The following is a 24,515-nucleotide window of genomic DNA, read 5'->3' on the forward strand; positions in this document are numbered from 1 at the left end:
ACACTCAGTGTCCATCCCAAAGATGAAACGCAGCAAAAATGTTATTCTAAATTGGATAGATTTTTGGCTCAACTTAAAACCCTCTTCTAACTCATACAATATTTGCCATGACTCCCTGCTGTTTCCGCTTGCAGTGGGGAGACTCGAGCAATGAGGAGTAAACAGATTGTGTTTGTGGGGGAGAGGGCTGGGGGTGGTGATGACAGACCCCAAGCAGGCAAATGTCCCCTCTGGGATGTCATGGGGCAGCTCACTGCGTTTGTGACATGTCCTGTTCTCATGCCCTGTTCTGTGGTCTCACTAAGAGTGGGGATCCTGATGGGAAATGAGGGGAGTAAGGAGGCGCTCTCCCACTCTTGGCCGCACAGGGCCAGGAATCAGTGCATGTGCAGCGCGGGAGGGCACCAGCTGAGATGTGTGCTGAAGGCCTCTGCACAGAAGGTTCCTGGTCAGACAACTTGCAGCAGCCCATTGGTCCCTAACCTCTTTTTTTTTGAGGCAGAGTCTCACTCTGTTGCCCAGGGCTAGAGTGCCATGGCGTCAGCCTAGCTCACAGCAACCTCAAATTCTTGGGCTTAAGTGATCCTCCTGCCTCAGCCTCCGAGTAGCTGGGACCACAGGCATGTGCCACCATGCCCGGCTAATTTTTTCTATATATTTTTAGTTGTTCGACTAATTTCTTTCTATTTTTTTTTTTTTTTTTTTTTTTGAGACAGAGTCTCACTCTGTTGCCCAGGCTAGAGTGAGTGCCGTGGCGTCAGCCTAGCTCACAGCAACCTCAAACTCCTGGGCTCAAGCGATCCTCCTGTCTCAGCCTCCCGAGTAGCTGGGACTACAGGCATGCACCACCATGCCCGGCTAATTTTTTTTCTATATATATTTTTAGCTGTCCATATAATTTCTTTCTATTTTTAGTAGAGATGGGGTCTCGCTCTTGCTCAGGCTGGTCTCGAACTCCTGAGCTCAAACGATCCGCCCACCTCGGCCTCCCAGAGTGCTAGGATTACAGGCGTGAGCCACCGCGCCCGGCCTAATTTCTTTCTATTTTTTAGTAGAGACAGGGGTCTCGCTCTTGCTCAGGCTGGTCTCAAACTCCTGACCTTGAGCGATCCTCCCGCCTCAGCCTCCCAGAGTGCTAGGATTACAGGCGTGAGCTACCGCGCCCAGCCAGTCCCTAACCTCTTGTTGTTCATGGCCTGGCCAAGGAACCCTTCAATTTCCTACAGTTGCTTTCTCATAAATCAGACAAATGAAGGTGGATACAGATCCCTCCACCTGAACCATGCAGTCAGGAATTTCAGGGAATTTCATGGAGCACAGTCCCAGGAGCCTGGAGCACTCTGGCCCATGGAGTCAGGGAATTTCTGAGCTGGGAGAGACTTTAGGGGTCACCCAGTCCCCCCTACCTCACTGGGACCCCTGCTGGGAGGCCCAAGGCTGTAAGGGAGGGAAGGGGGCCCGTGAAGAGAAAAGCAGACTTCTCAGTGACAGCTGTGACCTGACTGTCAAGCACAGAGGGGTTCCCTAGGGCCTGTTCTAGAGACTCTCCTTATACCGCTCTGCAGACAGGGCCCCAGACGCCAGGGCCCGGCTCATCTCCGCCCTCTTTTCCGAGTCAAGCAGCTCTCCTACTCCCTGCTTCCTTGAGCAAAGTGACTGGAGCTCTGCGTGCCGTTTAGTTTCCTGATAACAGCCGCTATCTGACAGGGCTACGGAGCATGGAGCACGAAATGACATGGGTCAGACTCTCGGGTGGAGCCCGAGAGCTCCACGTTCATCACTGCTGTTCTTCTCACCAGGTTTGCTCACTCTTTGTTTTCGTCTCTTCCTGTCTGAGAATTCTTTGGGACTTCATGCATTTATTTTTCCATCTCTTCAGGTCTGCATGGAACTAGTGCAGGATGGAAAGCAAATTCATCGGGCAGGACCGAGAGCATGCCGAGCCATTTGTAACAGGAAAAGTGAGGGCTGCCTTCAGGGAAAACAAGACCCGAACCCCAGAAAGTCAGAGCCATAAGGGGTCTGAGCTCAGACCACCCCTGTGTCTCAGAAATAAGGAGACCCCGGGCCAATGGCTGAGGATGTTCAGGAGTCCTCCCTACTCTAGGAAACCTCCCTGTGTGATGAGACAGGGAGTGCACGTCTGAAAGCTATCAAGGGTCTGAAACCTCAATTAAAGGTATTTCTCTCTCTCTCTCTCTCTCTCTCTCTCACACACACACACACACACACACACATGCACACACACAATGACAGCACCATCGCCTGGCTCTGGCCCTGGCTCCGAGGAGGCCACCAAAATTAAATTATCAATGTTCCAGCTGTCTCCTCCACCCCTATGACAATCCCATCTCCACAGTGCCTGACATCTGGCAGCTGATGCAAGAGCAAACCCCTGGTGGGCACCATGTGCCCGCAGCCACAGCTGGCGTCTGACCCTCTCCCGGCGTGCGCTGTTTGAAAAGACTAAATTAAATCTCTAAGGGCAGAATGCCAGGCACCATGGAAGGTGGGGTGAGGACAGACATTCCAAAATCCCTCCTGTCAGACCGTGCCTGTGACTTCTCTCCTCCTTCAAGGGGCCCCCAAAGCAGGGCAGAGAGTGGGGCTGGGAACCGGCCAGGCCCAGGGGACGGGGCAGGGGCCATGCCCGGCTGCTGGGACCCACTCATTCTTTCTTTGTCTCTCATGACAGCAGCTCTGCAGGAGGGACTGGCCCAGCATCCAACCTGTCAACCCGGAAATCTGTCCAGGGGAAAGGGCAGAGGCGGCCAAGTCCTCCCCTAGAGAGCTTAGTAGTGAGCATCTCCAGGTGTCTCCCTGCCTGCGCTGCCCCTCAGGGATGTGTTTGTCTTTGACAAGGCTCACTCCCCTCTTCTGTTCCCATCTTTTTATTCAGAGTTCTTTGACCAGAAAAATCACTGATACTTTCTGTTCTCCCTGGAGGAAGCCTGGGGGGGTTGGGGCACTATTCCCCTCCCCGGCTCTCAGGCCGGGCCCACCCCAGTCTAACGTCTTCATCCCAGACGCAAGCTCCCCAGGGACTGTTTGTCCCCACCTCCACTCCTGGTGGTCCCTCGGTTTCCTTCTTTACTTCCACTGCTAGTCTAGGCCTTTCTTAAATCCATTGCTCCCCCCTCCCCCAAATCCAAGCCTGAGAATTCTACTACTAGGGGAGAGAGGGAGCAGGGGTTCCAGAGGATAAAGACAGAGACTATACTGCTGATGAAATCTGATCCTGGTCCCTGAACGGTTATTACTCATCCTGAGCTTCCAGGGCCCCAACCTTGAGAACTCCCTGTCTGAATTCCCCAGTGCCCGGGGAGCTTGGAGAGCTGCCCAGTGCCTAGCACCAGCTGCAGCTTAAAGACAGGGCCTGCTTCCTGAGCTGACAAAAGTGCACAGGGAGTACAATAACCACGACATTTAAAAGTGAATAGCTAACTAAAAACTAGGGTGGGAGCAGGCTGGGAAAGGCCAAATGGCTGCCGTCCAAAGAGGAGCATCATAAAGGTGACCAGCTGCGCAGGGGGGTGGCAGGAGGAGAGGGCTGGATGGCTACTTCCCACCACGCCTCCTGGTGAATCCCATGTTGATACATTGTGTCCTTTCCATTCTTCTATCCCTTTTTTTCTTCTTCCTTTTGTTTTCCATAGTTCAGTCATATTTCCTCTCCAAACCACAGTGTTTCAGTTTTTTTGTTTTTGGCATTGCATCTTTCCAGATGAACTTCTCAGGTGGCCTCATCGGCTTCTCCCGGTTGGCTGGCCCCACATCTCAGCCCTCCCTGGAGCTGCAGCCGCCCTCACGCTTCTGTGCCCTCAGTTCCAAAGCGAAAAAGGCTCTGATTCGGTATTTTGAAATGATGAAAATGCAAGGAATTCTTCTTTTTTTAGAAGTTCACAATTAACCAAATCCCTAACTGCATTTCCTTCCATGATCTTCTTTGATTTGTGATGTGGCCTTTGCAAGTCGCTGAACGTGTTCACTGGGACGTGGGTGGCATCCTACTGGGCAGTGAGCATGTGTGTGCGATAAGGTGGGATTTACTTTCACAGTGAGGGAAGGGGTGCCTTTAGGACGAGCCTGTGCTTTTGAGAACGACCATGCAGCCTTCCCTGAACTGGCCTCTGTCTCTTCTGCCGGCTTAGCCCCGGCCCCCCGGCCCCCATCTTCCTCTCTCTGCTCTAGCCGTGTGAACTGCTTTGCAGTTTCTGAAGGTGACATGCTCAGCCTTCATCACCTTACCGCTGCAGAGGCGGCTCCTGCGGCCTGGAATGTGCTTACCTCTCCCTCTGAGTCTTGGCACTCAGAACTCATCTTCCTTCAGTTTCCAGAACTTACTGCCTCCCCCTGCCTTTGCAACACGGTCCTGTACAGTCTGCTTACTTCTCTGTTCTCCCACTGCACGGAGAACTTTTGAGGACAGGTCTGCATCTTTAATCTGTTTCCCTGCCACACAGTGGCGTGCCTGGCACACAGCAGAGTGCGTGGAAAGCAGGCCAAGTCCCAGAGAACTAGTGTGCGGCAGAGCAGCCTCACCAACCCCGTCTAGCCGCTCCCACAGGAGCCAATCTTCAATCCCGGCAATCACCTGCTCTACAGCCCCTAGAGTCCAAGACTGACTGTCGCGTAAACACTTCAGCAAAAGTAGCCAAGGCTGGTACCTGAGCTTGTCTGCAATGAAGATGACCCTCCTTTCCAGAAGCAGGGACGCAAAAACACAGACCAGGTGGCGGACGCTGAGAGAGGAGAAGAGAGACTCAAAGTCCACGTGTTCCAGCCGGGAGTCCAGTGGGCGGCACAGTTCAATCACCTGCCAGGGAACAGGAGCAGCCGTGAGGGACTGGGGCTCTGAGATCCTCAGTCGGGGTGACCCGCTGGCAGGGGAAAAAGGAAGGAAAAAAGGAAAACACAAGGGATTGGGGAAAAGAAAGATCCCAGGAGACTGGGGAAGGGAAGCAAGCATCTCACAGTCAGCTAACACACTGAGGACAGTTCCGATGGAGGTGAGGAGAGAGGATGGCAGGAACAGTGGCCCAGAATGGCCAGGAGGCTCTACCTGGCAACAGCATATCTGGCCCCCCATGAAGAGTTCTATGATGGTTGAAAACTGTCCTGTCCCTTAAAGTCCCAGTGGAAGCATCTGCGTCTCATGAGGGACTATTACCTGCTGAAGCGAAATCACAGGCTTGTGCAGAATGGCCAGCAGCTCTGAGCAGCACTTCTGAGACTCGCCCCGTAGGGAAGGCGTTTCTTAATGAACCCCACCCCCACTCCAGCCGCTGTCTGGTACTGTGTCTTTACAGCTTTGATGCTCCGTGTGTATACCTTCTTACTCTGTACTTGTCGAAATGTTCCTGAATTCCTCTCACATTGGTACTCATGTGCACGTTTTTTCTCTTTAAATAGCTGCCTCCTTCACAGCGAGCAGAGGCTAAATTCAACCTCAGCGCAGCAGCTGCACCATGCTGTCCCCACAGGGGGCTTCCTCACAGTTAACCTCCCAGCTACCTCCGCTGGCCAAGCCATCTGCATCTGGTATAGCAAAGCTTTCGGTTCCTTGGCAACAGGGAGGCTGTTGCTCTCCGTGCTGGGAAACTGTGTTGTTCCAGAGTGTCCCAGACTCATCCTCATCCCTCCTTCGTCTCCAGAGCAGCCCTCGTTTTCGGAGGGCCTCTAGAACTAGGGACTCAGGGCTGAGTGGGATCCGTCTTTGATGTCCACTGAGCCACGTAAAGGGAGAAGGAAGGATAAAAACAAACTCCTTCATTGAACCCCAACCCAGCCAAGGAAGGGACATGCTTCAAAGTCTAAGATGAATAAAAAGCAGTACCTGAGCTCGTCTTCCCTGAGAAGAATCTGTTTTACATTATAAAGTTGTAGAGGTGATACAGACCAAAATGTAAATAGGTTCAAGTAAAATCTATAAATGGCAATGGGCTACTAAGAGAAGTTAAGGATGTTCAGTGCATGTCCCTAACCCGAAGCCAGTGTCATGCAAGGAAACACCTGCACTGCCGCAGCACAGTGTCTGGGCCTGCTCCCTGGGGCAGAAGCCTGGGCTGGCTGCACTGGGCTGAGGGTGGAACTTAGGATGAGTGATCTGGGACAGCCGATGAGCGGTGAGAGGCCACCACTGAATTCCACAGCACTGAAAGCCAGCCCCCGCCCTGGGACTTGGCTGTCTGGGCCATCCCTCCTGAGGAGAAAGAAGGAATCTGGCAGCTTACCTCAGTTCCTGAACCTGGCAAGAAGTTCTTGACAAGGATGGTTTTGCCCAGGGCTGGGAAGGGGGCTTCCATGACACTCCTCATGAGGGGCTGCACCAGGGCAGGAGAGATGCCTCGTCTTTTTTCAACCTCATCCAAGATCTGCAAGGGTCAGAAAGGCAGCTCAGCTATTCTGAAGTCAGGGCACCGAGGCACAGCTCAGTTCTAGATGAAGTGGGCCTGCCAGTGATGCAGGAATTACAGGAAGCCCTGCAGTCCTCCTCAGGCCAAAACTTACATTACAGGCTCTCTGGCCTTATGCATTATTGGCCTCAATTCTCCTCCTCTTTGTGTGTCCACTCCTTTTGCCATGTGACTTTGCAGTTCCTTCCACGAAAGGGTGAAGTATAGTTCCTCAGATCTTTGACTTTGACTTTGGCCCTGTGACTTACTGGGCTAAGACATGCATTCTCAATGGGAGCAATATTGCCCCAAAGGGGTGAAAAGACCTAGATATTATCATGGTTTGCAGTCCTCTAATGGGCTATGGTACCTACACAGATATATGTTTATCTGTGGAATTAAAATTTCACTGGAGTAGGGGAGGGTAGCCCTCAGGAAAATGCAAATCAAAACTTCAAGACACCACTTCACACCCCTTACAATGACTCTAATAAAAAGACAAAATAACAAGTGTTGGCAAGGAAATGAAGACCCTGGAACTCTCATACGCTGCAGGTAGGAATGTAGATTTTTGTTTAGAAATGCTTTAGGGAAGTGCATCCAATCCGGCAATCCCATTACCGGGCAATTACCCAAAGGAAAAAAAGACATCTGCACTAGAATGTTTATAGCAGCATAATTCACAACTGCAAAGATGTGGAAACAACCCAAGTGCCCATCAATAAATGAATGGATTACTAAAATGTGGTATATGTATACCATAGAGTTCTGCTCAGCCACAAAAAACAATGGTGATCTAGCACCTCTTGTATTATGCTAGATAGAGCTGGAACCCATTCTACTAAGTGAAGTATCACAACAATGCAAAAATAAGCACCACATGAACTCACCATCAAATTGGTACTAACTGATCAACACTTATGTGTACATTTAGTAATAACATTCATCGGGTGCCGTGCAGGCAGGAGGGGGGAAGAGGGGATAGGAATATTCACATCTAATGGGTGCGGTGTGCACCGTCTGGGGGATGGACACACTTGAAGCTCTGACTCGGGCAGAGCAAAAGCAATACATTTAACCTAAACAGTTGTACCCCCATAATATGCTAAAATAAAAAATAAAAAAATAACAATAAATAAACAAATTATAGTGACTGTTCATTTGTATGGAGAAAAAAAGAAAGGAAGTGCATCCACGGACAGTAGGTATGGGGACGTCAGTTCTCCACGAGAAAGACCAGACTGAAATATATACTGTAGAAGGATTTAAAATAAATTTATGGACTACTCAGATCTGATAAATACAAGAAATGAACATTGGATGAAACCTACTTTTGAGATCAGCATCATATAGGATATGATTCTGGATATGCACCAATCCAGAATGCTGGGGTGGATGGCAATTTGTACATCTTGACATACTGGCTCATTTTCCAGAAAAGAGGATCCAATTATATTCATATTTTGATAAACTCAGAGCAGTATTAAAATAATACATTTCACACACACAACAGATGTACACACACACCATATATACACACAGATATACATCCATCCATCCATCCATCATAGTGGCTTTTTTCCAGCAAAAGCTTGTATGACAAAAGACAATGTTTAGAAGAAGGAAAGTGAAACACCTGGAATGTTGTGAGAGGATCCTCCACCCCACCCTCCCTCCCTCAACTACAATGATCTGCACCCATATCCCCCTCACACTCACTTTCTGGGCCCAGCCTTCATCGGCGCTTATTTCCTGAACCAATGATGAGAGAACAGAGGAAGAGGTGAGGAGAGTAAAGAAATGGGAAGGAAGACAGGTAGAAGCCAGGCGTGGTGGCATGTGACTGTAGTCCAGCTACTCAGGAGGCTGAGGCGGGAGGATCGCTTGAGCCCAGGAATTGGAGACTGCAGTGGGCTAGGATCCTGCCACTGCACTCCAGCCTGGCCTATGGAACGAGACCTCATCTCTAAAACAAACAAACAAACAAAAATAGGTAGAGAATAAGACTCTACAAGTCCTGGGAGATTGGAGATATTCCCTGGGTCCTTTTGGGGCCCTCTTTTCCTTCCCTTCCTCCTTTCTCTGAGGTCCAAGTTCTCACCTTTGAATCTTTCTTTTTTTTTTTTTTTTTTTTGAGACAGAGTCTCACTCTATTGCCCAGGCTAGAGTGAGTGCCATGGCGTTAGCCTAGCTCACAGCAACCTCAAACTCCTGAGCTCAAGCGATCCTCCTGTCTCAGCCTCCCGAGTAGCTGGGACTACAGGCATGCGCCACCATGCCCGGCTAATTTTTTTTCTATATATATTTTTAGCTGTCCGTATAATTTCTTTCTATTTTTAGTAGAGATGGGGTCTCGCTCTTGCTCAGGCTGGTCTCGAACTCCTGAGCTCAAACGATCCGCCCACCTCGGCCTCCCAGAGTGCTAGGATTACAGGCGTGAGCCACCGCGCCCGGCACAAGTTCTCACCTTTGAGAAGAGGCTGAAGCATCCCAGGCGGCTCACAATGCAGTAAACTTCAGGAAGACGCTTCCCTTTGCCTCCAGGCTTTTTGGAGAGAAACACAAGGAAACTATGAGTGTTACAACCTTAGGGAAGGAAAGAACCCAAATGTTTTTGAGAGTCTGTCATGTGCCAGATGTTTCCACATATTGTAGCTTTTGAAAACTTGAGGAGGGAAGTAGTCATCAATAATTCCTTTTATAGTTGGGAGGCACTGCAGGTCACGTGGTATATCAATTTTTATTCTCCCGAGGGGCCTAAATCAAGGGCGTTGTGCACACAGTAGTTGCTCAATTTGGCCTACAGAACTATAAAGGAATGAGGCTTAACTTGTTTCCCCAAATCACTGTAGTTCCTTCCAAGGAGTTACTTTGAGACTGTATGTTTATTACAATGATAATTGCAAAATATGAAATCATTTCTGAAGATCTTTTTGAAAGCTGAGTTTTAAGCTGATTTTCAAACCAAAAGGAAAATCGGTCTCATTATTTTAACTCTAATTTTATCAACAAATACTAACCCATTTAACTTTTTTAATTATCCATGCTTTTTATTTATTAATTAATTCAGCAAATATTTCCTGAATACCTACTATGTGTCATGCATTATACTGGACTCTAAAGTTTTTCAATTTATTTCTGAGACTCAACTATACTCTCAGTGGAAAAAGATGCACTAAAAGAATGGGCCTCAAGATGACAAGTTCTAAAATGTTTTAGTATGATCATTTCATTGGAATAAGTTTCTGACTTTTAAAGGAGACAGCTTTGAAAGGGACATTCTTGAATTATTCGAGTCTTCTCTCCTTAGCAACCATTCTGGATGTTTTCTCTAAGTGGTAGGGGTCTGTTTAGCATGTTTTATTAGAAAGAATCTTTGGCTTAAGGAAAGAAAGGTCCTTCCTTTCTTTAATAAAATTTGGCAGGAAAAACAATGGAGAAAATGTATATTTTTTGACAGAAACAGACATTATTCCCACCTACCAGTAAGACTCGGGTAAGCCCCCAAATCTTTCTCCATATTTCTAACTACATTGATTAACCTGCCACTCCTCCTGTTCCTTCTCCTGTGGCACATGGTGGAATCTCACTCACAAAGGACTAGGAAGGCTGACCTGGCTGTGTTCGGGCTCTTGCCGCTGGCAAGCAGGATGTACTCACCAGCAGTCTTCGGCAGTAACCGAACCTTCTGCTCCCGTCTTCTCCAGTTAAGACAAATGAGAATGTTTCACTGGTTGGGAAAACAAAAAGGCATTACGAGGCAAAACAAAAGCCACATCACCACTCGTGCAGTGAGGTGTAGTGAGCAACCACGGACATGCCAGAGGAGGCTGTCCCAAGGGCTGTCCCGCTTGTCCACCTCTGTGCTGAGAGGCGACGCTGGTCACCTGTAGCTTAAGAGTAAATGTCAGGGAGGCAGAGACCTAAAATGTCACTGTGTCCTGAGAGGAAACGAGGTGCTCTTTTTTCACCCTGAGCTCTCACATACTTCTATCGCCCAAGCCATCCCATTGTACAAAACACAACTGTCACGTACTCTTGAGGCTGAAGAGGTGGAAGAGGGCTGGGGTGCTGCCCTCAGTGAGCATAAGCGTGAGGTGGCACCTGCTGATACGGGGATGTGACTCTGTGAGGGTGCAGCTGAAGAGTGGGACAGTTCTGTGTCGCTCTTGGAACTGTGTCTGGTGCAGCTCTCTTGGGGCAGTCTGTCCAGAGTAACTTTGAGGCTTGAATGGTCCTTAAAGACTGCCGGGCCAACTTCAGGGCACACTGTCCCTCACACACATGGGATACACAGCCTACTGAGTTTGCTCAAATGCTGAAACATCTGATAATAAAAACACTGGTATCTAACAACGTCGGCTGAAGCAGAAAAGTAAATGTATCCTAATCCGAGTAGCAGCTAGATAGGCTACTAAAGGGAAGTTTCAGGAGCAATGTTTTCCTGACTTTGCTCAGGCTAAGAATTACCTTCATGGAGGCTCATGAAACAAACACATCCCCAGACTGAGTGGGGGGCCTGAGAAATATGCATGCTTATCAAGGTGATTCACATCTTCAGGGAAGTTTTAAAACACCACGGGGGGAAACCTCTAGGCCAGGGCCCATTAGGACTGCTTAACAGCAGGCCTGACTCACGGCATCTGCCGTGTCTGACCCCATCCCCAAGTCTCACAGTAGTCTTTGTGGGTGGGAAGGGGAGATGCCAGCTCATACCTGGTAAACTGCTGGACAGGAGTCCAATCCTTGGCATCAGGAAAACAGAACTGGGGAATAGCCTTTAGTTGGTCCTCAGCCTCTCTCAGGAACTTGAAAGACCTTTCCAACTGCAGGGAGAAAGTGAGAGAAGGTTCGAGAATAAACTCTGGCATGGGAGAATGAAGCAGATGATGGCAAGGATCACATCTCCCACCTTTCTGTAGCTGTGATTGCCACCTCACCCTCCTCCCTTGGGAAGGTTTGCAGCTCAGTCTGCTGGGGCCTTTTCCCTCAGGGCACTTCCGACTATAGTCTTATGGGAAAAGTTAGGAGAAAAAAATAGTATGCTTTAGAGAAAGGTCCTCTGTGCTTAGCATTCTGGAATATAAGTATCGTAATCAATAAGGAAACACTGCCCTTCCAATCCCTTCCAAATGGGAGGCTCCCAAATCTGGAAGGCAGAGCCTCTAATCAGGTCTTCCAATCTCCAGGCCCAGGCAAAGCTGCCTCTTCTCAATCCAGGCAGAGAATGTCATAACATTCTTCATGAATACATACAGCAAGATTATATCATTCTGTGAAATTCAACTAATTTCAGAGAGTCATTGAGTGTTGAAACTAGAAGGAAGCAAGACACCAGCTAGTCCGACATTTTTATTTGAGAGATAAGGAAATAAGCTCTGAAATGTTAAGTGATTTGTCCAGTGTTACAGCTAGAAAGAAAAATGATCTTAATCTTTTTTTTTCTCTCTCTCTCTCTTTTTTTTTTTTTGGTAACAGAGTCTTGCTCTGTTGCCGGGGCTAGAGTGCCGTGGTGTCAGCCTAGCTCACAGCAACCTCAAACTCCTGGGCTCAAGGGATCCTCCTGCCTCAGCCTCTCCAGGAGCTGGAACTACAGGTGCGCCACCACGCCTGGCTAATTTTTTCTATTTTTAGTAGAAACAGGGTCTCATTCTCGCTCAGGCTGGTCTTGAACTCTTGAGCTCAAGTGATCCTCCTGCCTCAGCCTCCCAGAGTGCTAGGATTACAGGCGTGAGCCACTGCACTTGGCCTTTCTCTTTCTCTTATTATATGTCACCCTGGATGGTATCTGACTTATCATAAACTAGATGAATATTATCTTGTTAAAGAACAGGATGAATTAATAAAGTCTGATTTAGAGGTTGTATTTAAAGTCATAAGTTCACTTATTTTGTGTATGAACAGAAATCTGTGCTTTTATTTATTTATTTATTCTAAAGAGACAGGGTCTCTCTTGCCCAGACTGCAGTCCAGTGGTGTGATCATAGTTCATTGCAACTTCAAACTCCTGGGCTCAAGTGATCCTCCTGCCTCAGTCTCCAGAATAGCTGGGAGTATAAGCGTATGCAACCACACCTATCTAATTTTTCTTTTTTCTTTTTTTTTGGTAGAAACTAGGTTTTGCTATGTTGCCTAGGCTGGTCTGGAACTCCTGGCCTCAATCAATAATCCTACCTCAGCCTCCCAAAATGCTGGGATTACAGGTATAAACCACTACGCCTGGCTTAGTTGTTCTTCTTCAGAATAGTCACTCTTTCTTTTCTATATTACAGTTCTCTCTTCCATCCATGACAACTGGTCTACAAACAGTCTTTGAACTGATAATTCACTAGCTCAGACTGTTCCCAAAGTAATAATTATTGACTACTCATGGGTAGCCTTGCAGAGAAGCAAATACTAGCTGGGTGTAATTAGAGAAAGGGGTTATTAATCACCACAGGGTGAAGGATCACAAATTAGAAGGAATACCAAAGGAAGAACAACGACATTTCCCCACAGGGGAGAGAGCATTCAGGACTGAAGGGCAGACACTGCGGAGAAGCGAGTTCCAGCCCTTTTCAACACGGCTCAGTCACCCTTGCATGTACCCATCCCCAGATCACACGTATGACACACGAGTGTAGGCACATCTGCCTATACACACTGTCACCACATGTGAGCTATCAGTGCATATGCACACAGGTTCATATATGTGCAGGAGCATAGTTACAGGAAGCTGCACATAGAAATCTCCCATAAATACAACCCAATCACAGATGGCTGGACAATAGCCTGGTCTCCTTGAATTGTCATGAAGATAAATGTGTGATATCAAACATTTTAATGGAACATTAGCATGCAGATATGGGCCGTAAACCTTGATTAAGGTGACTGTATAGGAGTGAGAGATAAAACCCACGAGAAAAAGTTTAAAGAGAAGGGAGAAGAGTGAGGAGGAAAATGTCCTTCTGACAGAGGGAGTGAAGGCCAGGAGATATAAAATAAGCCAGGTGTGGTGGCATGCACCTGTAGTCCCAGCTACTCAGGAGGCTAACATGGGAAGATCACTTGAGCTCAGGAATTGAGGCAACAGTGAGGTATGATCACATCACTGCACCTCAGCCTGGGCTACAGAGCAAGACCCTATCTCTTAAAAAGAAGAAAAGATATAAAATAGCCTGACATGCAAACATGCATGTACCAGGATGATCACCATTTCATTAAAAAGGAAAAAAATATATAAAGAAACACTGGCAGCAAGATACATTCCCAACAGAAGGGGGTTGGTTAAATAGATTAGGAAATACCCACATATTGGAGCATCATGTAACTTGAAAAATGTTGTTTTAGAATTTTTATTATTTTTATAAATAATGATAGGTTTACAGAACAGTAAATGAAACACGAGACAAAAATCATACAATGTATGATCCCAGTTTTGTAAGAAAATTATACTGTGAGAAAAGACTGGAAGAAAACAAAGCAAAACGTTGACAGTAATGATCTCTGTAGTGAGATTATAGGTGATTTCTTTCCTCATACATTTCTGGATTAGTCTCCTTTTTGACATTGACTATGCAATTTTCCACCTAAAAAAAGTTTTAATGTGGGTGTCTAAGGGTGTGGAGACTCTAGGCTGGAAACTATAAACATTGGATAGTAACTAATTTATGAACTAATGCCTTAATTCCAGAAACACTGATTACGTTTGCCATGTGACCAGTACTCTGCTAGGCCCCAGAGGCAATGAACAGGACAACACGACAGTCCTCCATGCGTTGGGGTTCTCTGTGTGGTTCTCCCTGGGTTGTGAGTGAGTATGAGCATAGCCATCAGCCTCTCTTATCCGTGGGGCAGTCCCCCCACATCTGGGCATATCCATGGCAGTGGGGTTTTCAAGGGATCACTCCTTAGAGGTGGGGCAGCTAGAGAAAGGTGAGTGCCAGTTTGGAGGGCCAGTGCCTATGGTTTACTTCAGTCCAAAAGATTGTTGTCCTAAACTCCAAGGACAGGACTTTGTTGTGATGGACCACAGTGGGCAGGATGGAAGGAAGGCTGGCTGGGAAAGAAGGGGAGGCAGGGGGACAGCCAGGATCTGGGCCTTGGTAGATGCTGGGATTATGCTTGGGTGGTGGCAGCAAAGGGAGGCCCTGAGTGGACCAGGACATGAGCCCCCGCCTTTCTTCCCTCTTCTGAAGCACTGGGTTTGTGTGGAGTCGTCACATTCTACCTTATGAGTCCCTGCATGCTTTTTTTTTTTTTTTATTTGCTATGTTTATCTTATCTCAGGAAACAGATTTTGTTCATCCTTGTAATCCCCTGGGGCCAAGCAGAAAATAGCTTGGCTGTTAATATATTCTTAATAAATTCTGGTTGAACTGAATTAGAATATGGTGGAAACTCTTTAATACTGATGTCAAAGCCTAAAAATAATTTATATATTATTGGCCACGTCATTTTAGGCTTTAAGTGCCATTTTACTTTAGGTGCCATAATTTAACATATCCACATAACCAGGAACCACGATATAACGGGACCCTCCTGCACACGCACAGACATACACAGCACACAAGCAGACATTCAGCGCAGATGCTACTCAGGGAGAGCTGTGTGGCTCAGGGAAAGAGGCTTCTGGGACAGGTTGGGAAGAGGTGTGACTGGCAGGATCAGGAGACGTGGGGAGGACAAAGAGGATGGCGCAGTTAGCACAGTGACCACAGGAAGTAAGAAATGATACCTGCCCATCCTTTGAATCCCTGAATTTCTCCTCCCGATACCTCCCAAACTCTCTAGCAGCAGCGGTTGTTTCATTTCATATGCCCTAATTAGGACCTGTTTTCAACGTTCTAGACACTAGGTGTTCCTCAGACTCTCCCGCCTCCCTGAATCCATGAGTCCCAGAAAGGTTAGGGCTAGAATGCTGCAGGGCCCCTGTACCTTCAGTGGGAACTGCTGGGTGAGTTCTGGCACATAGGCAGCCCCGGCCTGCTTCTTGTGCAAAGACACGACCACAAAGTACTCGAAGAGCTGCCTCTCCTGGTACTCGATGAGCTCCCGGTCAAGGGACGGGTACCGAGGTGCCTGCTTCAGGCGGGACTTCACATTGACCAGGCGTTGGCTGTGAGCTGGAGGGAGGGAGAGAGACCGAGAGCCTGCAGTGACTCACTGGCCAGCGCGGAATTGCACACAGAGCTGCAACAGGTTACGTAACTCCCAGCTCGAGTACTTCTTTCTAAACCCAGAACGTGTTTCTACATCTAACAAATTAGTAGAAAACTCTTTATTTGGGATTCTTGCCAAATTTCTGGGAGGAGCAACATTTGATAGGCTTGCAGACCATCAGGGTTCAGGAGCCTGGCACTGTGGGGACTCTGCTTGGCCACGGTCTTGCTGTTGGGCCTCTGGGCAGAGGCTCAAGAAGCCCTTGCCTCCATCTGCCCAATGGGGTGGGGACACTGGCTCCTCCTCTTACTAAGTTCCCTCATCTTTCAGTTTGTGTCATGCGATAGAATCCAGGGCACGCAGCTTTCGGAGCTGGGAGCTTTGCAGACATTCCATGTGCCTCACTCAGGGACTCTGCCCAGTTCCTCTCCTGCCATGAACTCTGCAATGGACACTGATGTGCTTCATTCTCGAGGTGGGCCAGGGAGCAGCTGGGTATGAGGGGTGAATGTGGCAGGGTCACTGAGCAGACAGGCTCCCGTGGCCTCACTCAGCAACCCAGGACTTGCTATCTTTGACTTCTCCCTGGGGTCTGAAAAATCTCGGAAAACTCACTAAAGCCTAGACCTAGATCACTGATTTTAGACCCACAGGGACCAATTATTTCAACAACTTCATCTGACAGATAAGGAACTAAAGTCCCTGGATCTTAAGTGATTTCCTCATATCACCCAGCAATTTGAACCGAAGTGGGGCAAGAACCCCTGGTGTCTGGAGCCCTGGGCATGTAGCATCGTGCCTCAGAGTATGGAAAACACTCAGGTAGGGGAGAGGCTCGGGAGTGGGGGCTGCTGCAGTTATTATAGCCACCCTGGCTCTCTGGAGCTCAGTGGGAGGCTTGGTGACTGCACAGTGTCACTCTGGTCATGCTCATGACCTGCCCCTGAGCACCCCATGGGCCCCACCATCCTCTCAGACATCCATGCCTTCCCAGCAAACTTGGGCAGGACACTAAGGAGGGGCCATCTTTGTAGCTTCCAAGTCACCTGCCTGTGCCCGGCACAGCAATGGGTCTTCTCACCTTTCAGCTTCTCCTCTGTATCACTGTCAGACTCACTGTTCTCATCTGTCACTAGACGAAAACAAGGAAGAAAATTGCAAATGTGAGTTATTCTAATGCAAGAAACTCTTTCTATGTGGTAGCACAAATCCAAATTTCTAGTTCAGAAGGGATGTTTTGTTGTCTATTTCAATGTAATGGACAAATTATGACTGTCCAACTCGATGTATTTCCAAATTGATTTGGCTCTAGTTAAGATGGTACCTGCAGCAAATGATCCCGTCCCCTCTGATGTATGCTAAGCAAGGAGGCCTGCTCCCAGTCATGTTTGATGGAGGACAAGGAAAGGGAGGCAGAGGACACGTGTCCCAGGTGGAGCTCCTGCTCTTCCACTGTCCTGCGACAGTGAGAGACATTTACGAAGCACCAACTTGATCTCCTCCTTGGTGAGCCAAACAGAGGTAACACAAAGCAAATTCTAGGGAGAATCTCTTTTCAGATTCTTGGGGGAGGAGGGATGGCGGCATCAGGGTTCTACCTTTTCCTGAGTTGCTCTCTGTGGACTGGGACAGCCTCTTCACCCGTTTCTTTCCTCTCCGGGCCTCATAAATGGCATTGATCCGCAACACCAGCTGCCAGACACCGAGAACAGCCAGTGTTAGCAGCCCCCACCCCACGTGCAGCTGGGCTTCCCTGGCTGCCCATTTTCTCCTGGGATGATGGAGGGCCAGGGCACGGGGATCGGGGGACACCTGCCACTGGCTCACAGCGTCTTTCAATCATTCTTTTCTGCCACAGAAGAACGTGACTGTCGAGAAAATTACGGGAGGCTGCTGGCCTCACTGCCCTGGGGGACGTTGTCTAAATACACCAAGGCATCCAGCTGAGACACGCAGGAGGCGACTCCATCAGCTCATGACGTGATGGCTGCTTTCCCTCTGACACTGCGATGTCACTGTAGCTTGGGAAGGAGCTTTTGCTCCCAAAACAAAACAAGAAAAAGGAAGAGACGGAAAAAAAAGTTCCCAGACAGGACCCCATTCGTGGGAACAGTTCCAAAGAATGTTGAAACAGCCCTGAGAGGGTTGGGAACAGGGATCAGAGCAGCTGCCGAGCCCTAGCTGGGGACCGCAGGGACTGGTGCCACGCACGGAGCATTTGCCACGCACGGAGCATGCTGCCCTGTCTGCAGAGGAACACGCACTCCACATGTCTCGGACCTTCCATGTATTCGCAGGGTACGCACATGTGCTGCACAAGTGCACAAAGATGCTGTGGCGTGTGACACATCCCAGGCCTCCCCCAACCACTACAGCCAGAGCCCCGCTCCCTGCCCCTCCTGGTCTTCCAGGGCATCTCCTGCCCCGCTGCGCACGTGAAAGCAGACTTGTTTCAGAGGAAAATGTTTTTCTTGCTTAAGACCAAAAAAGTTTGGTGTTTCCTATGTGTTTGTTTTCCCTCTTCTTTCATGAGAAGCTGGTGAGTGTGGATTTATATATTTTGCTTTGCTGGATCCCCCAGGGTTTGCAGTCAAAGCACACATATTCATAGCATGTGTGATTCAGAATCCCACACATAGAGGAACTCGAAAATTAATTCTTCTGTGTGGCTTGCAAAATTATTTGTATTACCTCATACACTGTACCTATATAGCGCTATGTTTTTTGTTTGTTTATTTGTTTTTATTTGTTCTGAGACAGGGTCCTGCTCTGTTGCCCTGGCTAGAGTGCAGTGGTGTCATCATACTGCACAGCAACCTCAAACTCATGGGCTCAAGTGATCCTCCTGCCTCAGCCTCCTGAGTAGCTGGGACTACAGGCACACACCATCATACCCAGCTAATTTTTTAACATTTTTTGTAGAGATGGGGTCTTGCTACATTGCCCAGGCTGGTTTAGAAGTCCTAGCCTCACGCAAACCTCCTGCCTTGCCCTCCCAAAGTACTGGGATTATAGGCATGAGCCACCACACTGGGCAGAATCATCTCTTGATGGAACCCCTGGGGTCACTTCCCAATAGTGTTTCCAGTATCACTTGTTTCTTTCAAGAGTGGCAACCGCCTGGGTTACACCTGGTTGGGAGACAAAGGGAAGTCTTCCCCTGCATAGTTGAGACAAACTAGGGATTTTTAAGGGGAGCTATGTTTGTAAGCTGACTTGAAAAGTTTTGCATTCTTTCATGCATTGGGAAGAACAGGAGAGGGGATACGTTGTGGCAAACCAGGAAATAGGTGCCCTGGCGTGCAGGGAAGTAGCTGTTTCCCATCCTCATCTCTCCTCCCCTCCTTTGATCAGCTCCCTAGACTGGCTTACCAGCACCTGAACACTGAAGCCCCGGCCCCACCTGGGAGAAGGGGAGCTTATTATTAAGGTCTCCCCGTAGCGATCTCCTTCAGCACTCAATTCCTGAGCTGACCCTTTTTACTGGGATATTAATGCTAACCCATTTCCTGTGGAAGCAGACATTGTATAAATGAGTTGCTAGCATTATTCACAATAGCCAAAAGGTAGAAACAACCCAAGCGTTCCTCCACAGATAAAGGAAAGGGATAAACAAAACGTGGCATATACATACAATGAAATATCATTCAACCTTAAAAAGGAAGAAAATTCTGACACAGGCTACAACCTATGCTAAGTGAAATAAGCCAGTCCCAAAAGGAAAATACTGTATGATTCCACTTACATGCAGTACCAGAGTAATAAAACTCATGGACAGACAGCACAATGGTGGTTATCAGGGGCCGGGGGGACGGGGAGCTGTTCATTGGGTACAGAGTTTCTGTTTGGGAAGATGAAAAGCTGAGGAAGATGGATAGTGGTGATGGTTACACAACACCGTGAACATACTTAATGCCATTGAACTGTACACTTAAATATGTTTTAAAATGGTAAATTTTGTTATGTATACTTCACCACAATTTAAAAAATATAAATAAATATGTTGCTTAGTCAAAAGTTTTTGGGTGGGAAGGAGGAAATTTTTAAACCCACTCAGAATATTCCCCTAAAATATCCAAAAATAATGAGAAAAAGACAGTTATGATACAGTTAACATCCTTCCACTTATTCAAACATAACGAATGCTAGAATGTAAGCTCCACGTGGGCAGGGACTTTTGTCAGTTTTTTTTTTCTTTTTTTAACTGACTGACTCACTCACTCACTCTCTACATTTGTCAGTTTTATTTCCTGCTGACACAGTATGTGTTGGGGCTGGAGCAGCACCTGGCAGAGTAGGTGCTCAACCAGTGTTTGCTGGCCGTGAATTTGCTGAGTGAATACTAAGTGTCTACTATGTATGTGCAAGGGACTTTGTTAGGAGCTGTGAGGACCGAAAGGATGTACGGGGCATGGCAGCCTGCCTAGGAGTTCTCAACCCAGCAGGGAGGACCAGGATACATCCAGAAACAACCAACACACAAGACACTTCACGAGTGCTCAGCGAGCACCATAAATAATGCAACAAAGAACGTTTTTCTCACTTTGAATCAGGTTATGGAATAAGCAAAAGTTACATATACTTTGGTCAGTAAATCTTAGTCCTTTCTTATTTAAAATTTTTTTTTATACAGAGAGAAAAACTTTAAACGTGCTTTCATATAGTTGTACTTTAACAGGAGATAAATTTTGTTTTAGAAGTGTTCTGTACTGAAGGAAATATTGGCCCTTTTAGAAACTTGTTTTAAAGTTTTAAATGATCTCATCTCAAAGATAGTCTGTTTCAGACAGAGTCATCTGGTATCTAACAGGGCCTGTGGTGGCTGCTAATGAAACAATGGATTTCCCAGGACATCCACAGACAGAGAGAGAGAGACACGTGCTGGTGAAATGCTGAGAGCGCTTCTGAAGACAAAAGGTGTCACAGTGCCTCATGACTCATGAAGACGCCACACGGCTATGTCACGAACTGCTCTGTTCCCGTTGCCCCATCAAGGAAGGTACAGGACGGCTAGAGCACAGAAGGGCTGTCCTCTTCTCTCTTGCTTCCGCCTCCTCTGGGACATTCATCCTGCTTTGGGCTGAAGCAGGGAGAGATCAGGGAAGCCCCCTTGTTGCCAGAAGGGCCTCTCACAGCAGGCGCAGTTTAAAGAAAACCAATAGACTGATTGGTTGTAAGTAGACAATGAAGTCCTTGCTAGAGATAAACACAAGAGCAGGGGTTTGGGATGGCAATTGGTTTAAAGTTCCAAAACATGGAAGTCAAAGATTTTTGACTTCAAGTAAAAGATTCAGAGCATTTTGAAAGAAAGAAACATATTACTCAAGAGTGGGGTAAACTTAAGTTAATATTAAGTAGCAAGTGATAAAACTGAGGATTGATGAGACTTCTAACAAACTATAATCAGTCATGTATTTTAAAAGTTCCTTTGAAGAATTATGTACTTCATCTTTATATTAACAGTTTTAGCAAGATTTTGTTGCTGTTGTCTTATTTTTGTGTACTTGTCACTGACTTGAAACCCAGGTAATGCCATTCCTACTTTACAAATGAGAACCAGGACACAGACAAGTTAAATGACTCACCCAGGGTCACAAACCTAGTAAGTGGCAAGGCCATAATCTGCACCAAAGTATTCTGGAACTAGAGACTATGCCCTTAACCATTACATCAATGGTTACCAAGCTTTATTTTTAACTAAAGGCACTTGAGAAACAGCTGGTACATGAAGGGTGCTCTAACTTCCCATTTCTTCCTGAAAGCAGGAAATGAAACTTCCATGTAAAAGATGGGAGTTTCTTCCCTATACCAGAAAGGAAGAAACATTTATATCACCAGAGATGGGGAGTCTAGGCCAAGAGAAATCTGTACAAACCTTGTTAAACTAACCCTCATCTTCCTAGTTACTTCTCCATGACTGCCACTCTTTGTCCAACCTGGTAGATGAGCACTTAGGCCTAGTCACATCTTTGGATCTTCCATTTTTCTCATGATGGCTCCCATGTACATGTAAATAAAATTCATATGCATTTCTCCTGTTAATCTGTTTTAAATCAGTTTAATTAGGCCCAGCTGGAGACCCTAAGAGGGCAGAGGAGAAATTCTGCCTCCCCTACAGTACAAAGTTGGTCAATGAAGAATGACCAGCACTGCAGGGCTGGAACTGAGCAAAAGGAAATTGAATCCACAGAGACAGGTATGGAAGCATATCCCTGCCCTTGGGCACGTGTTACCTTTGGTCTGCAAAGAGCCAGGAGACGTGTTTTTGACAAGAACTGCTTCAGAGCACAAACTGGTACCTGCCTCTGTGGTGGGTGTTGATCAAGTTTCAGGTCAGAGCATGATGGGTGGAGTTCTGCTTCTTGAGGCTATGAAGGAGGGGCTGTGGCCTTTTGAGGACGGGCACTGAAAACCTTGTCTGGGATCAGAAGGGTAGCCAAGGCTGGAGAGGGATGGCTAAGAGGAGGGCTACAAGATCACAGCAATTATTAGGACAAAGGCCCTGATATTCCAGCCTGCTAGCTTCACTGTGTCCACCTGGCCTGTGACAACACAGGTGGAAGAGGGCCCAGTGACGTGCTCTCCGCCTGGACTCCTCTGCAGCCTTCCTTCACAGATAAGGGGAGTGCATGTTTGAGCTTGAAGCTTGTTGCAAGCATTACCTTGGGTATCTTTCTCTTCTTCCTGCCGTTCTGTGGGTCTCCAAGGTTAAAGAACGTGTCATCAGGGCTGCTGGGAGTGGAGGGGGGACTGATTTTGGAAGGGGACCCAGTTCCATCCCGACTCAGCTTCCTAGTGTCCAGCAGTTTGAAGTTCCTCCTCTCTGAATTTTGCCGGAAAAAAGCAGGTTTGGACAATGACTGCTGTGAGGGGAAGGGAGAAAAGAAGAATAAATAAATACAGATGGGACTGACTGGGAGACAACTGGTGGTGCCAGTGATGAAGACCATGAAATTGAGAAGGAGAGCTGGTCCAAGTTCCCAGGGTACATGGAGTTTGTTTATGCTAATAAGTGCTCAATAAACACTTATCATCCAATTATGGAAAATTTGTGCGATAAAGGATGTACACCTAATCCAGTTTCTCTTTTTAGATAAGTGGGATGTCACTTAGCTCAATCCCTAGACTTTACAGATGAGGCTTTTTGATAATCCAAGACACATGTGCTAGGAGTTATACGACCTAGACCTAGCTTTGACTTTCCCACCGGCTCACTGAGTGTCTCCTATACCAGGAGTTTGGCTTCTCAGCCTCAGTATCTTACTTCTAAAACAAGCCTCTTTAAAGTCAAAAGGCAAACAGAAAGCTTGCTAAAAAAATTTACAACTCGTAACACAGGAAAGAATTTAAAGACTAACAACTCACAAGAAAAATAGGCAAAAGATAAGAATGGAAAGTTTATAGATAAGGAAATACAGTGATGCTTAGATATACAAAAAATTCTTTCCATCAAAAGGGAAAAGAAAATCAAAAGTCTGTTAAAGAAATATTTTTCACTCAAAGATAGGAAAACTTGATAACTGAATCCATTGACAAAAGTGAGGGGAAAAAGTCACTTCACACTGTCTTCTTACGAGGTAGGTAGAAATATATAACCTGGCACAGTTCTAGGAGTAGCTAACAAAATTACAGTGCATATACCCTTTGACTCAGCAATTCCACCTCTAGGAATTTACCCTGCTGATATAATCATATTTGTGCAATGTTATATTGTACAAGTAGAGTTATATTGTGCAAAGTAGATTGCACATTGTGACATGGTTTCTGATCACAAACTACTGGAAATGGACTAAATGTCCATCAGTAGAGGCTGGTCAAATAAGTTACGATACATCCATACAGTGGAATACTATGCAACTGTGAAAAAAAGTATATTAAACACGAAAAGCAAGGTGTAGAATAGTTGGTATAGTATGCTAGAGTGTGTGTGTGTGTGTGTGTGTGTGTGTGTGTGTGTTTTAAGGAGCTATTCTGCTGGCATATGCATAGAATAGTTCTGGAAGAACACACAAAAACCTAATTAATATTGGTTGCTCTGGAGGAGAGAAACAGGGGGATGGGGCAAGAGGAAGACTTCACCATATATCTTTTGTACTCCTTAAATTTTGAAATGTATGAATGTATTAACTTTTCATTAAAATAAGAAATATTAATAAAATAAAGTAAAAGAACCACTTTGACTCTGTGTTTACTAGTAGTATTTCCAGGAGTCACATTTTTATGATACTTCATGGTTGCAAAGTTTCTTTTTTAAATTAATGAATTAACTAAATGAGGTAAAGGTATATAGAGCACTTAGCAGAGTATCTGATAGTCAACAGGCTTCAACATGTTATCTCACTTTCTTCCTCTTACAACATTGATGTTTTTCATACTTTAATGTGCTAACTGCATTTTTCTTCAGTATATTATTTACGTTCTTGCCTTTCTCTTTCTTTTTTGAGATGGGGTCTTGCTGTGTTGCCTAGGCTGGAGAGCAGTGGTGCAATCATAGCTCATTGCAGCCTCAAATTCCTGGGCTCAAGTGATCCTCCTGCCTCAGCCTCCATAGTAGCTGGGACTACAGGCACATGCCACCAAGCCTGGCTAATTTATTAAAAAATATATTTTGTAGAGATAGGGTCTCACCATGTTGCTCAGCTGGCCCGAAACTCCTGCCCTCAAGCGATCCACCAGCCTTGGCCACCCAAAGTGCTGGGACTGCAGGCATGAGTCACCACGCCTGGCCCACTCTTGCCTATTTATCTTTTAGGATTCTAATGTTTTTCTTATTATTTTGGATGAGCTCTATACAGAACAGATATTAGCTACTGGTCAGTTTTGCTGCAAGTGTGCTTTGCCTGTGTGGTTTATTTGTATTTTGGTTATGTGGAATTTTTCACATAACTTTTTATATGAAAATCTGTTAATCTTTTCCTTTGTGATGCATTTGATCTTTTCTTTCTTTGCCTAGAAAATCTATCTCCTTTTAGAGGTTTA

The 24,515-nt window shown here is 46.6% G+C and overlaps 1 protein-coding gene across 1 annotated transcript in view; it reads right to left on the minus strand.

Moving 5' to 3' along the window:
• Positions 1–24,515, minus strand: part of DENND2A (DENN domain containing 2A) — a 92,519-nt gene that overhangs the window by 16,265 nt on the left and 51,739 nt on the right. The window contains exons 6-14 of the mRNA XM_069462607.1: positions 22,199–22,399; positions 17,135–17,228; positions 16,618–16,668; positions 15,312–15,499; positions 11,112–11,221; positions 10,056–10,125; positions 8,863–8,940; positions 6,234–6,374; positions 4,668–4,816 (exon numbers count right to left, since the gene is read on the minus strand). Of these exons, the coding sequence (XP_069318708.1) occupies positions 4,668–4,816; positions 6,234–6,374; positions 8,863–8,940; positions 10,056–10,125; positions 11,112–11,221; positions 15,312–15,499; positions 16,618–16,668; positions 17,135–17,228; positions 22,199–22,399 (1,082 nt within the window). The remainder of the gene's footprint in view (positions 1–4,667; positions 4,817–6,233; positions 6,375–8,862; positions 8,941–10,055; positions 10,126–11,111; positions 11,222–15,311; positions 15,500–16,617; positions 16,669–17,134; positions 17,229–22,198; positions 22,400–24,515) is intronic.

Source organism: Eulemur rufifrons, chromosome 29 (genome assembly GCF_041146395.1).
Source record: "Eulemur rufifrons isolate Redbay chromosome 29, OSU_ERuf_1, whole genome shotgun sequence".
Taxonomy (NCBI): Eukaryota; Metazoa; Chordata; class Mammalia; order Primates; family Lemuridae; genus Eulemur; species Eulemur rufifrons.